Source organism: Pleurodeles waltl, chromosome 10 (assembly GCF_031143425.1).
Source record: "Pleurodeles waltl isolate 20211129_DDA chromosome 10, aPleWal1.hap1.20221129, whole genome shotgun sequence".
Taxonomy (NCBI): domain Eukaryota; kingdom Metazoa; phylum Chordata; class Amphibia; order Caudata; family Salamandridae; genus Pleurodeles; species Pleurodeles waltl.
In genome coordinates this window covers 33927616-33942892 of record NC_090449.1, presented here as the reverse complement: position 1 = coordinate 33942892, position 15277 = coordinate 33927616, and the positions used below count along the sequence as shown (strand labels likewise).

The 15277-nt window shown below is 49.1% G+C and overlaps 1 protein-coding gene across 2 annotated transcripts in view; it reads right to left on the bottom strand.

Annotated features, from left to right (window-relative positions):
* Nucleotides 1-7779, bottom strand: part of WAS (WASP actin nucleation promoting factor) — a 139377-nt gene extending 131598 nt beyond the window's left edge. For both annotated transcript variants that reach the window (XM_069209565.1, XM_069209566.1), the window contains exon 1: nt 7539-7779. In XM_069209565.1, the coding sequence (XP_069065666.1) occupies nt 7539-7658 (120 nt within the window). In that variant the 5' untranslated portion in view covers nt 7659-7779. The remainder of the gene's footprint in view (nt 1-7538) is intronic.
* Nucleotides 7780-15277: the final 7498 nt, after the last annotated feature.

Here is a 15277-nt window from a genome sequence, read left to right as displayed (position 1 = left end):
GGCATGCTTACCACCATAACTAAAATGCTTGCTTGGCACAGTGATAGTACGTTTTGACAATTTGTAGGCATCCATTCCATAAAGCCCTTAGTAAAATGATGGGCATAGCATATTTGTTGCCATTCCTGCCATATTGTGGGCATCCGTGGTATGGTGTCTGTCAGTGACATAATGCTGGTCCTGACAGATTGGTGGCCATTCCTAACATACTTTGCGCACTCATGGCACTGGAATTACTGCCCATGGAAGAAAGGTGGTCTTGGTTCTATGGTGGTAATTCTGTGCATATGGTGGGCATCTATTGCACAAAGACACCCACCCCATGCCCAACGTTCACTTTGGCGCTATAGTAGTATTTTCTGGCGTAGTTTCGATATCCATGGGACAATTGTGGTTCTGGCAGTATTGTGATGATTTTTTAAATATTGTGGACATTGATTTGACAATAGGGTTAATTGTTGTCATTTTGCAGGCATCAAAGAGACCAACAATGCTATACTGCTGGCCCTGCATAGTGATACCTGCGACACACTGGGGATGGATAGCATCAAGTCACTCACCTTGGCATGATGCTACCACTGACTGAATAGTGATAATGTCTGTAACGTTTTGCGCACCCATGGTATGGTGGTGCCAAGGCACAAATGTGGGAATGTTGATTACAGTAAAGTCCAAACACACTCAGGGAAAGGAGGGACTAATGCCAAAGATCCTATGCAATGTGCAATGTACTGGGGTTTCTTAGACCACCCCCCCTCCAAAACCCAGTGCAGGCACTTCTTTACCAATGCCTGGGTCATGGAGAGTTGGTCAGGCAATTGAAACCTACATTTGTAAATGCTTGTTTTATGGAACGTGTGCCTCTTTTAACCTTGCCCCTGCCCTGACAATGAAGAGTCCATAAAAAGCCATTATTGAGATTCTGCAGCCATGACTCGCGCTTTTTAAAGCATCCTGCTTGCACCATCGCCTTCCACCTCTCTTGGCAGCAGTGCAAGTTCTTTTCGCCCACACAAAACATGGACGTCACAGGCAGTGCAAGCTTCCCTAACACATACATGAAGCAGCAGAGCATGACACACACACAAACAACCAAACTTCTACAAACACAGTAAACATGTCTCTCACAAAAACAAGGGCAGCACATGCAGCAGTGGAGGGAGGCTCGCGCATGCACACACACACACACACACACAACACACACACATGTGCAAACTTCTAAAACAAAAATAAACACGTCTCTCACAAGAACAAGTGCAGAAGAGGCAGCAGTGGAGGAAGGCTGACAAGCGTGCACACGTGCTCAATCAAGCACAGACACACGTGCACACACACACATGTGTCCAAAGATATAGAACAGTAAACACGCCCAAAACAAGAGCAGCAGAGGCAGCAGTGGCGGAAGGGTCACACACATACCAGCAATAGCTCAGTTCACAGGAAATCTCTTTTCTCTCACATATACACTATGGGCCAGATGTACAAATTTTTGTTTTACAACTCGCAATTTTCGATCTGCTTGGGAATTGCAAATTGCGAGTAGAAAAACAAAATGTTAGGCTCACATTTTCAATGTACGAAACCATAGAAATTCACCAGTTATAGTTATAGTCACCTCAAATAATTATAAATTGTGTTATTAGATAACTATAACTCACGCTCTCACCATGCACTGCTAATTACCCCACAAATTACGGTACTCCTGCCATCTTCCATAACATCATTGATAATATCAATGGAATATTTGCAGTAAAATGTTTGACGAAAAAACTGTGCATGGTGGGGGCATGAATAATAGTTATCTTAGGCCATGAGTTATAGTTACTAAAGGTAACTAACTATAACTGGTGAATTTCTATAGATTTGAATGTTTAAAATGTGAGCCTAACTATAACGTCCCTGTAACCTTTGGATTTTTTAAGTGAATATATAAATACATAGATTATATGTGTGTGTGTGTGTGTGTGTGTGTGTGTGTTGAAGTAGGGAACTCTGGGTAATAGAAACTTTTAGGTGGAGAGAAGCTCCTTAATATGGAACACTACAGCAAGAAAAAACAGATGATGGGCGGAATGCAAAACAAATCAAACATTCATGCCCAGTCACAGATCTGGGTTTAATCCATCACTTTTTTTGCTCGCCATGCCATTCCAGTTTGGACCCAGCCGTATGCAAATCAGTCTTGACCCTGCTCCCTCTGGGAACAGTCCAGCCCGAACTGCCAAACCACGTCCACCCTGGACCAGAAAAAAGCATAATGGGTCCGGTTTCGTGCTATTACCCCTCATGAGCCAGGCTAGCTTGAATCTGGTGGCATAGCGAGCATGGGACCCACATCTTGGTATACCCTTCCCATTTAGAGCAACAAATGCAAAAAGAACAGTTGATGGACGGAATGCAGACCAAACCAAACATTCACCCCCAGTCATCGATCTGGGTTTACTCCATCAGTTTATTTTGTTCGCCATGCCATTCCAGTTTGGACCCAGCCATATTCAGATCAGTCTTGACCCTTCTCCCTTTGGGAACAGTCCAACTGGAACTGCCAGGCTAGGTCCTCCCTAGACCAGAAACAAGCATCTTGGGACCAGTTTTGGGGTACAACCTCTCATCAACCAGACTAGCTTGAATCTGATGGCATAGTGACCACAGGACTCACGTCTGGGCATACCCTTTCCACTTAGGGTGACAAATGCAAAAAGAACAGATGATGGATGGAATGCAGAACAAATCAAACATTCACCACCCAGTCACAGATCTGGGTTTGATCCATCACATTTTTTGCTCACCGTGCTATTCCAGTTTGCACCCAGCCGTATACAAATCAGTCATGACCCTGCTCCCTCTGGGAACACTCTAGCCCGAGCTGCCAGGCAGGCCCTCCCTGGACCAGAAACAAGCATCCTGTGACTGGTTTCGGGGTACTACCCCTCATGAGCCAGGCTATCTTCAATATGGCGGCATAGCGAGCACGGAAGCCCATGTCTGGGCATACCCTTTCCATTTAGGGTGACAAATGCAAAAAGGAAGAGATAATGGACACTCTACAGCAGCACCAACACCCTGAAACTACTCACTTCAAATGTCTACTTTTCTAACAGAGTTGTTAAGCACAGGTTCCGCACTGTGCCACTCATCCAAACTAGAAAAGTGACTAAGTCCTTTGCCATTTGTTCAGCAAAGTCTTTAAGTACAGGATTAGCCAGTGCCACCTACGCCAAGCTAAAAAATGGCAAAAGCCTTTCCCCGATCCAGGGACAGTATTATCAGGTTTCCATCTCTGCGCTTTTATTTGACAAACTAATGGCATTCTGGGAGCTGCAGTCTTGGTGAACTAAATGGACTAATGCACCTGAAAACAATGAAAAATAAAATCCCTGGATTGGAAACAAGGAGCAAGGTAACAACTCTACCTCTGCAGGGAGAGGACATTTTTGCTCTCTTGGCTGAAACCCTGAACAGGGTGGCAACAGCATCAAGGGTAAAGTATCCCTGTCGGCCAAGTGAACGTGACATGCCTGGGGCTCTAGCATGCCAGCTAGCTGAAGGGTGACCACATCACTCTGTCATTACCGACAGTGTCTCCTGTCCTGGGCTTTGCACCTGAAAATACCTGGGATCAGGTGTGTTAGCCTAATTACTAAAAAGGATGCAAAACACCCAGAATGCAATAGGTTGTCACACAAAGCTTAACACTGGAAAAAGAGTACGTAATGACATGGGGGGCACCTTCCTTACATCCACCCATCAAGTGTGCATTGCTACAGGCTTCCGCACCCATCAAGAGTGCAATGCTGTAGACTCCGGCACCTATCAAGCGTGCAATGAGTGTGCAATGCTACAGGCTCCTGCACCCATCAAGTGTGCAATGCTACAGGCTCCCGCACCCATCAAGTGTGCAATGAGTGTGCAATGCTACAGGCTCCCGCACCCATCAAGTGTGCAATGCTACAGGCTCCCGCACCCATCAAGTGTGCAATGCTACAGGATCCCGCACCCATCAAGTGCAATGCTACAGGCTCCCGCACCCATCAAGTGTGCAATGAGTGTGCAATGCTACAGGCTCCCGCACCCATCAAGTGTGCAATGCTACAGGCTCCCGCACCCATCAAGTGTGCAATGCTACAGGCTCCCGCACCCACCAAGTGTGCAATGCTACAGGCTCCTGCACCCATCAAGTGGGCAATGCTAAAGGCTCCTGCACCCATCAAGTGTGCAATGAGTGTGCAATGCTACAGGCTCCTGCACCCATCAAGTGTACAGTGCTACAGGCTTTCGCACCCATCAAGTGTGCAATGAGTGTGCAATGATACAGCCTCCCGCACCCATCAAGTGTGCAATGAGTGTGCAATGCTACAGGCTTCCGCACCCATCAAGTGTTCAATGCTACAGGCTTCCCCGCCTACCCATCAGGTGTGCAATGCTACAGGCTCCACCACCCATTGTGTGCAAAGTTACAGGCTCCCACACCCATCAAGTGTGCAATGCTACAGGCTCCCGCAACGATCAAGTGTGCAATGAGTGTGCAATGCTACTGGCTTCCGCAACCATCAAGTGTGCAAGGCTACAGGCTTCCGCACCCATCAAGTGTGCGGTGCTACAGGCTTCCCCGCCCACCAATCAAGTGTGCAATGCTACAGGCTCCCGCACCCATCAAGTGTGCAATGCTACAAGCTTCCCCATCCACCAATCAAATGTGCAATGCTACAGGCTCCTGTATCCATCAAGTGTGCAATGCTACAGGCTCCCGCACCCATCAAGTGTGCAATAAGAGTGCAATGCTACTGGCTCCCGCACCCATCAAGTGTGCAATGCTACAGGCTTCCGCACCTATCAAGTTTGAAGTGCTACAGGTTTCTCCTCCCACCAATCCAGTGTGCAATGCTACAGGCTCCCGCACCCATCAAGTGTGCAATGCTACAGGCTTCCCCATCCACCAATCAAATGTGCAATGCTACAGGCTCCTGCATCCATCAAATGTGCAATGCTACAGGCTCCCACACCCATCAAGTGTGCAACGAGTGTGCAATGCTACCGGCTCCTGCACCCATCAAGCGTGCTATGCTACAGGCTCCCGCACCCATCAAGTGTGCAATTCTACAGGCTTCTGCACCCATCAAGTGTGCAATGCTACAGGCTTCCCCTCCCACCCATCAAGTGTGCAATGCTACAGGCTCCCACACCCATCAAGTGTGCAATGCTACAGTCCTCCCCCGCCCACTCATCAAGTGCGCAATGCTACAGGCTTCCCCTCCCACTCATCAGGTGTGCAATGCTACAGGCTTCCCCATCCACCAATCAAATGTGCAATGCTACAGGCTCCTGCATCCATCAAATGTGCAATGCTACAGGCTCCCACACCCATCAAGTGTGCAACGAGTGTGCAATGCTACAGGCTCCTGCACCCATCAAGCGTGCTATGCTACAGGCTCCCGCACCCATCAAGTGTGCAATTCTACAGGCTTCTGCACCCATCAAGTGTGCAATGCTACAGACTTCCCCTCCCACCCATCAAGTGTGCAATGCTACAGGCTCCCACACCCATCAAGTGTGCAATGCTACAGTCCTCCCCCGCCCACTCATCAAGTGCGCAATGCTACAGGCTTCCCCTCCCACTCATCAGGTGTGCAATGCTACAGGCTCCCCCACCCATCAAGTGTGCAGTGCTACAGTCCTCCCCCGCCCACTCATCAAGTGTGCAATGCTACAGGCTTCCCCGCCCACCCATCAGGTGTGCAATGCTACAGGTTCCCGCACCCATCAAGTTTGCAATGCTACAGGCTTCCCCACCCACTCATCAAGTGTGCAGTGATACAGGCTCCTGCACCCATTAAGTGTGCAGTGCTACAGTCTTCCCCCGCCCACTCATCAAGTGTGCAATGCTACAGGCTTGCGCACCCATCAAGTGTGCAATGCTACAGGCTTCCCCACCCATCAATCAAGTGTGCAATGCTACAGTCTTCCCCACCCACCTATCAAGTGTGCAGTGCTACAGGCTCCCGCACCCATCAAGTGTGCAATGCTACAGGTTTCCCCACCCACCTATCAAGTGTGCAGTGCTACAGGCTCCCGCACCCATTAAGTGTGCAGTGCTACAGTCCTCCCCCGCCCACCCATCAAGTGTGCAGTGCTACAGGCTCCCGCACCCATTAAGTGTGCAATGCTACAGGCTCCCGCGCCCATCAAGTGTGCAATGCTACAGTCCTCCCCCGCCCACCCATCAAGTGTGCAATGCTACAGGCTCCCGCACCCATCAAGTGTGCAATGCTACAGGCTCCCACACCCATCAAGTGTGCAATGCTACAGGCTTCCCCACCCACCTATCAAGTGTGCAATGCTACAGGCTTACCCACCCACCTATCAAGTGTGCAGTGCTACAGGCTCCCGCCCATCAAGTGTGCAGTGCTACAGGCTCCCGCACCCATCAAGTGTGCAGTGCTACAGGCTTCCGAACCCATCAAGTGTACCATGCTACAGGCTTCCCCACTCACCTATCAAGTATGCAGTGCTACAGGCTCCCGCACCCATTAAGTGTGCAATGCTACAGTCCTCCCCCGCCCACCCATCAAGTGTGCAATGCTATAGTCTCCCACACCCATCAATCAAGTGTGCAATTCTACAGTCCTTCCCTCCCACCCATCAAGTGTACAATGCCACAGGCTCCCGCACCCATCAAGTGTGCAATGCTACAGGCTCCCCCACCCATCAAGTGTGCAATGCTATAGTCCTTCCCCACCCACCAAGTGTGCAATGCTACAGGCTCCCCCACCCATCAAGTGTGCAATGCTATAGTCCTTCCCCACCCATCAAGTGTGCAATGCTACAGGCTCCCACACCCATCAAGTGTGCAATGCTACAGGCTTCCCATTTCCACAAGCACATGCTGGAATTAGCTCGGCCTGCAGGTGAAATACGTCATTCCCTGTGACGCAGGCAAGAAGCTTCCAGATCAGGTGCACAAAGCCCCAAAATAAATCAACATCCCAGTGGTAACTTTTGCAGCACGTTTACACACCTCTCAGTTCACCCTCAGTTGGAGAATATCGCCTACCAGTGAACCATATTTAGTCAACCCCCCCCCCCCCCCCCCCCACCCCCCCGAGACAAGTAGAATAGAATTTAGTCACTCCCACCCTGCACACCGTCCCCACCCTCCCAAACGAGATTCACGATCGCACCTTCTCCATTTGTGGCTTCTAGGCGCTACTGCAAGACAATGTAAATTTCTTGCTACTCATCAACCTCCAAAGGGGCGAAGGCGGAGAGGAAGCGCCGATGGTCAAATCTGTGACCCTGCGATCAAACCAAGCTAGCGCTGCGCGCGTTACAATGGCCACCAGGCACCATTCTTGACACATACACCTTAACGTATCCTCCTTTGAGACCCAACAGGTTGAGAGCCTTGGCATCCTTGGTGGATTTCAAAGTCAGAGACACACAGCCATGTTTCACACTCAACTCAGTCCCCTCAACCTCGCGCTGTCAAAAGCGCCTGAAGGCACTCGGCTGTCCAGGCACTATAACCGAGAGGGCCTCACCGTGCATTTCCTGCCCAGCAGCTCGAAGACTTTCTCGTTCTCCTGGCTCTGCAGCAGGCAGGAGGGCACATTGTCCACCTGCCCGTCCCGGGGGGCCGACCTGTTGCCCCCACGGCTCATCCTCCCTTCTCTTTGCGGCGGGGCCCAACCTGGGACCCGGGACGTGGGTGGCCTGGGCGCTGCTAGGGGACTTCCGCCGAGAAGTGACTTCGCCTCCTCGTTCTGCTGAAGTCGTTCTGCTCGCACAGGAAGCGGGGAAGAAACCACTGGGCTTCGTCACACTGAGGGCTCACTCTGGTAGCACCGAGAAGCCCTCTCTGCTTCCTCTCTGCAGCGCCCACTTCCTACTTCTCGTGAAAGAGCCCTGGCACGGCTCCGCACTCTAGTGACAGCCCTCAGAGTGTGCCAGGGCAGCACCCGGGCAAACCCTCTATGCGCACACTGCCCAGTGGCACAACAACAGGTGCATTTCTGTACATCTTCATCCAACTGGGCTTCTTGGCGCTATTCAAACATAACCGTTGTTTACCTTTGCCAACTCCGTGGTGCTTACACTACCAAAATCAGCAAGAGACACGAGTTATTTACCTTTAAAAGCTAATTTTGGGATGATGCTGGTACTCCCACAAACCTCTTCCATTCCCAGGGGCTAGCGCCGCCTGGTGGTGGGGCCAGAGACTGCTTCTCATGTTGTTGAACCACAAAACCATGTGAGGCCGGTGCAACATAAGTACCTCATGCAGCGCTCGTGGCTGCACCCTCTAACTGCACTGGGGACACCAGTCATGTTTGCTGAGGGCTATAAGAGAGCGGGACGGTGGGTGATGGCAGTCCACTATGTTCCCACTGTCGCTGAGGTGTCCACAGTTCTTCCTTGGAGTCCACCTTGGGCCGCACATCATGGGAATGCTACATTCCCTCACCACCACTGTTGAGGTGGACAAGAGGAACTGGATTCACCATAGAGTGGATTTTATATCGCCCCCTTGTGGGGGTCAGGTGCAAGAAAGTGAACAAAGGGGAGAACAATCAATCATCTATATAGCGCTGCAGATCACCCGTGAGGGTCTCGAGGTGCTGGAGTTGCTAGCTGTTGAGTGCTGATCGGTCATGCAAACAATTAGTTCTTGAGTCATTTCCTGAATTGCTGGAGGGATGAAGTGGTCCTGAGGAGCAGGGGAAGGTTATTCCAAGCTTTGGCCGCCAGATGTGAGAATGAGCATCCTCCACTTTTGGCTCGGCAGATCTGGGGGGTGTCTACGAGGAAGAGGGAGGTGGATCGCAGGTGTCTGGTCAGTTGGTCGAAGGTCATGCGTTTGTTGATGTACGCTGGTCCTTTATTGTGCAAGGCTTTGTGCTGGTCAACATCTGGAACTGCCATCTCTTCTGGATTGGAAGCCAGTGTAGCTTCTTAAGGTGGGGTGAGATGTGGGTCCATCTTGGGAGGTGGAGGATGAGTCTTGCTGCTGAGTTGCCACAGAGAACAACTATTATAATGCAAAGAAGAACCTTTGAAAACATGACTAAGGTGAATATCCGAGTTAGGAAGATACAGATAGTGACCATGTCTGCTCAAGGCATGTGCTGCGGGCCATGCAGCTGCCCTGAATGTGTATTCAGGAAAATTATGACAAAAACACTATGCTTTCTGAGTGTTGGGATGTCACCTGGAGGTGTAGAATTGTGAGGCTAAAGCAGTATGCACTAAAGAAGACCATCCACATTGCTCACCTATTTCTCTACATCTTATTGGACAATTGTGGTGGTGAGGTATGTGCAGGACCTGCGGAGAGACATTCTATGAAAGCAGAATCTTTCGAACCTGACTAACAACTACATTGGGGAGGAAAGAGGACTTGGAAAGAATGGAAGGCACATTTTCTCATTGATGAAAAAGCCAAAGAACATTTCCAAATAGACCAGTGGTTCCCCACCTTTTGACTTCTGTGGATCCCCACTTTATCATTACTGGAACCCGGGGACCTCCACTGAATCATTATTGGAATCCGGGGACCTCTAGTGAGTTATTACTGAAAGCTGGGGACCTAATCTGTTAATATTATTTAATTTCCTAAGCAGTTGCGGACCCTATGAGAAGGCTTAGCAGATCCACAGGGGTTCCCGGACCACAGGTTGGGAACCACTGAAATAGACAATAGAGTTGTCCAAGCATCACCCTGCCACAATAATCACTCTTTTTTTAAGATTCAGAGGAACAAAGTGCCAGAAGGGCACTGGCACAGATATATGTTGAACACTTTTATGAGGAAACATCATGATGAAATTCCAACTATGACGAATCTTCAATAACAACAAGTTTAAATGATGTAAAGTTTACTACAATAGGAAAACGTCTATCAAAGTCCTCAATAATGATAACGCATTTCTGCCGCCCTCACTGGGGTGCAATAATTATCACCTATTCTACGTTTCTCCTGCAAAATTGGATATAATATATGGATTTTGGTGATTACGAAAATGTTTGAAAGAATGTTGTTCCAGATCAAATATATATATATATATATATATATGTGTGTGTGTGTGTGTGTTTGATTATATATATATGATTTTCTTATTGCAAGCATATATTACAAATTGAAAAAGGAAATAGAAAAGCATGCCGTGTAAATATGCCAGCCAGCCAAATGTTTGGCAAAAAACAGGTACCATTGGCTTTGAATTACTGTAACATGAAAATATATTTTAAGCTAAAAATGATGACCAATAAAACAGGATAAAGACTGGAAAGAAAAAGTGCACTAGTAAAGTATTGGCCCAGCAGCCCTGACACTGAAGTGCACTTCTTGTTAGCATATGATGTGACAGGTGATGATACAACATGTCATTACTCAGTGCAAGAGAGCCAGTGACTGACCTGGGCTGACGCTCTGCCCTATGCTGAATCTTATGAGGATAAGAAGAAAAACCACTGGCAAAGCCAACAGGTTTCACCTATGCAAATTGTCACTGTTTTTTACATGTTGCAACATGACAAAGTAAAAAATAAAACTGACGCTCACAATGCTGGCCTCGGTATAGCACTTTTTTCACTTTAAGCCATGTTGTGCTGCAGCTCAACTGTTGTACAACATGCAAAAAAACAAAGCCAATAGATAGATGAAAATTTTCATCACTCTGTGGACGGGTGCGTCTTAAACACCAAGACGCGAATAACAGCATAGAACATCTTAAAAAGTGCATATTAACAGTAACAACACTGCTGTGGCACATGCTGAATGACTTGGTCTTCTGTTTTAAACTCTTCTTGGTTTTAAGGTGATTGTTCGTTGAGCAGAAAACAGCAGTTTTCTAGTTGACATATTGGTTTCCTTACTACATTCACATGAGGCCATCATAAAAAAATCACATTAATTAATCTCTCAACCCCACTACAAAAACTAAATTACCCCGGTGTAGGAAGTTGGCTCTGTATGTACTATTTCAAAGTAAGAAATAGCATGCACAGAGTCCAAGGGTTCCCCTTAGAGGTAAGATAGTGGCAAAACGAGATAATTCTAATGCTCTATTTTGTGGTAGTGTGGTTGAGAAGTAGGTTTATCAGAGGGTAGTGTTAAGCATTTGTTGTACACACATAGGCAATAAATGAGGAACACACACTCCAGGCCAATAGGTTTTTATATAGAAAAATATATTTTCTTAGTTTATTTTAAGAACCACAGGTTCAAGATTTACAAACAATACTTTAAATGAAAGGTATTTCACTCAGGTATCTGAGGAACTTTGAATCATCACAATAGCATGTACAGTTTTGGCAAAAATGGCAATAAGCAATTTTAAAATTGGACACAGTGCAAAATTCAACAGTTCCTGGGGGAGGTAAGTATTGGTTAGTTTTGCAGGTAAGTAAAGCACCTACAGGGTTCAAAGTTGGGTCCAAGGTAGTCCACCGTTGGGGGTTCAGGGCAACCCCAAAGTTACCACACCAGCAGCTCAGGGCCAGTCAGGTGCAGAGGTCAAAGTGGTGCCCAAAACACATAGGCTTCAATGGAGAAGGGGGTGCCCCGGTTCCAGTCTGCCAGCAGGTAAGTACCCGCGACTTCGGAAGGCAGACCTGGGGGGTTTTGTAGGGCACCGGGGGGGACACAAGTCAGCACAAAAAGTACACCCTTAGCGGCACAGGGGCGGCCGGGTGCAGAGTGCAAACAGGCGTCGGGTTTGCAATTGGTTAATTGGTTTCAATGGGAGACCCAGGGGTCACTTCAGCGAAGCAGGCAGGCAAGGGGGGGCTCCTCGGGGTAGCCACCACCTGGGCAAGGGAGAGCGCCACCTGGGGGTCGCTCCTGCACTGGAGGTCGGATCCTTCAGGTCCTGGGGGCTGCGGGTGCCGTGGGTTTCCCAGGCGTCGGGTTCTTTGAAGCAGGCAGTCACGGTCAGGGGGAGCCTCTGGATTCCCTCTGCAGGTGTCGCTGGGGGGGCTCAGGGGGGTCAACTCTGGCTACTCACAGGGTCGCAGTCGCCTGGGAGTCCCCCCTGTAGTGTTGTTTCTCCGCAGGTCGAGCCGGGGGCGTTGGGTGCAGAGTGGAAAGTCTCACGCCTCCGGCGGGAAACGTGTAGTCCTTTAAAAGTTGTTTCTTTGTTGCAAGTTTCAGTCTTTGTGGAACAGGGCACTGTCCTCTGGAGTTCTTGGTCCTTTTAGATGCAGGGTAGTCCTCTGAGGCTTCAGAGGTCGCTGGACCCTGGGGGACACGTCGCTGTTGCAGTTTTTCTTGAAGTGGGGAGACAGGCCGGTAGGGCTGGGGCCAAAGCAGTTGGTGTCTCCGTCTTCTCTGCAGGGCTTTCAGGTCAGCAGTTCTTCTTCGTCTTCAGGTTGCAGGAATCCATCTTCCTAGGTTCTGGGAGCCCCTAAATACTCAATTTAGGGGTGTGTTTAGGTCTGGGAGGTTAGTAGCCAATGGCTACTAGCCCTGAGGGTGGCTACACCCTCTTTGTGCCTCCTCCCTGAGGGGAGGGGGCACATCCCTAATCCTATTGGGGGAATCCTCCATCTGCAAGATTTCTAAAAGTCAGAGTCACCTCAGCTCAGGACACCTTAGGGGTTGTCCTGACTGGCCAGTGACTCCTCGTTTTTCTCATTATCTCCTCTAGCCTTGCCGTCAAAAGTGGGGCCGTGGCCGGAGGGGGAGGGCATCTCCACTAGCTGGGATTCCCTGTGGCGCTGTAACAAAGGGGGTGAGCCTTTGAGGCTCACCGCCAGGTATTACAGTTCCTGCAGGGGGAGGTGAGAAGCACCTCCACCCAGTACAGGCTTTGTTCCTGGCCACAGAGTGACAAAGGCACTCTCCCGATGTGGCCAGCAACATGTCTGGTGTGTGGCAGGCTGGTAAAACTAGTCAGCCCACATGGGAAGTCGGGTATGTTTTCAGGGGGCATCTCTAAGATGCCCTCTGGGTGTATTTTGCAATAAAATGTACACTGGCATCAGTGTGCATTTATTGTGCTGAGAAGTTTGATACCAAACTTCCCAGTTTTCAGTGTAGCCATTATGGTGCTGTGGAGTTCGTGTATGACAGACTCCCAGACCATATACTCTTATGGCTACCCTGCACTTACAATGTCTAAGATTTTCCTTAAACACTGTAGGGGCATAGTGCTGATGCACCTATGCCCTCACCTGTGGTATAGTGCACCCTGCTTTAGGGCTGTAAGGCCTGCTAGAGGGGTGACTTATCTATGCCATAGGCAGTGTGAGGTTGGCATGGCACCCTGAGGGGAGTGCCATGTCGACTTAGTCATTTTCTCCCCAGAAGCACACAAAAGCTGGCAAGCAGTGTGTCTCTGCTGAGTGAGGGGTCCCCAGGGTAGCATAAGACATGCTGCAGCCCTTAGAGACCTTCCCTGGCATCAGGGCCCTTGGTACCAGGGGTGCCAGTTACAAGGTACTTACCTGGATGCCAGGGTGTGCCAATTGTGGAGACAAAGGTACAGTTTAGGGAAAGAACACTGGTGCTGGGGCCTGGTTAGCAGGCCTCAGCACACTTTCAAATCATAACTTGGCAACAGAAAAGGCAAGAAGTCACAGGGGTAACCATGCCAAGGAGGCATTTCCTTACACCCCTCCCCCATCCCCCCAAACAAAAGAGGATGAGACTAACCTTTCCCAAGAGAGTCTTCATTTTCTAAGTGGAAGAACCTGGAAAGGCCATCTGCATTGGCATGGGCAGTCCCAGGTCTGTGTTCCACTATAAAGTCAATTCCCTGTAGGGAGATGGACCACCTCAACAGTTTTGGATTTTCACCTTTCATTTGCATTAGCCATCTGAGAGGTCTGTGGTCAGTTTGAACTACAAAGTGAGTACCAAAGAGGTATGGTCTCAGCTTCTTCAGGGACCAAACCACAGCAAAGGCCCCCCTCTCAATGGCACTCCAACGCTGCTCCCTGGGGAGTAACCTCCTGCTAATGAAAGCAACAGGCTGGTCAAGGCCATCATCATTTGTTTGGGACAAAACTGCCCCTATCCCATGTTCAGAGGCATCAGTCTGCACAATGAACTGCTTTGAGTAATCTGGAGCTTTTAGAACTGGTGCTGTGCACATAGCTTGTTTCAGGGTCTCAAAGGCCTGTTGGCATTTTATAATCCAGTTTACCTTCTTAGGCATTTTCTTGGAGGTAAGTTCTGTCAGGGGTGTCACTATTGATCCATATCCCTTCACAAACCTCCTGTAGTAGCCAGTCAAGCCAAGGAATGCCCTGACTTGAGTCTGGGTTTTTGGAGCTACCCAGTCCAGATTAGTCTGTATCTTGGGTTGAAGTGGCTGAACCTGGCCTCCACCTATAAGGTGTCCCAAGTAAACCACAGTTCCCTGCCCTATCTGACATTTGGATGCCTTGATAGAGAGGCCTGCTGCTTGCAGGGCCTTCAAAACCTTCTTCAGGTGGACCAGGTGATCCTGCCAGCTGGAGCTAAAGACAGCAATATTGTCAAGATAAGCTGCACTAAAGGACTCCAAGCCAGCAAGGACTTGATTCACCAACCTTTGGAAGGTGGCAGGGGCATTCTTTAAGCCAAAGGGCATTACAGTAAACTGATAATGCCCATCAGGTGTGGAGAATGCTGTTTTCTCTTTTGCTCCAGGTGCCATTTTTATTTGCCAGTACCCTGCTGTCAAGTCAAAGGTACTTAAGTGTCTGGCAGCACCTAGTTTGTCTATTAATTCATCTGCCCTTGGAATGGGATTGGCATCTGTCTTGGTGACATAATTAAGTCCCCTGTAGTCCACACAAAACCTAATCTCTCTCTTACCATCCTTGGTGTGAGGTTTGGGGACTAAGACCACTGGGTTAGCCCAAGGGCTGTCAGAGTGCTCAATGACTCCCAATTCCAGCATCTTGTGGACTTCCACTTTGATGCTTTTCTTAACTTGGCCAGACTGTCTGAAAATTTTGTTTTTGACAGGCATGCTGTCTCCTGTGTCCACCTCAAGGGTACACAGGTGTGTCTGACCAGGGGTTAGGGAAAAGAGCTCAGCAAACTGTTGCAGGACTTTCCTACAGTCAGATTGCTGTTGGCCAGAGAGGGTGTCTGAATAGATCACTCCATCAACTGAGCCATCTTTAGGGTCAGTGGAGAGGAGATCAGGGAGAGGTTCACTCTCAGCTTCCTGGTCCTCATCTGTCACCATCAACAGATTCACATCGGCCCTGTCATGAAAGAGTTTGAGGTGGTTCACATGGATCACCCTTTTGGGGGTCCTGCTAGTGCCTAGGTCTACCAGGTAGG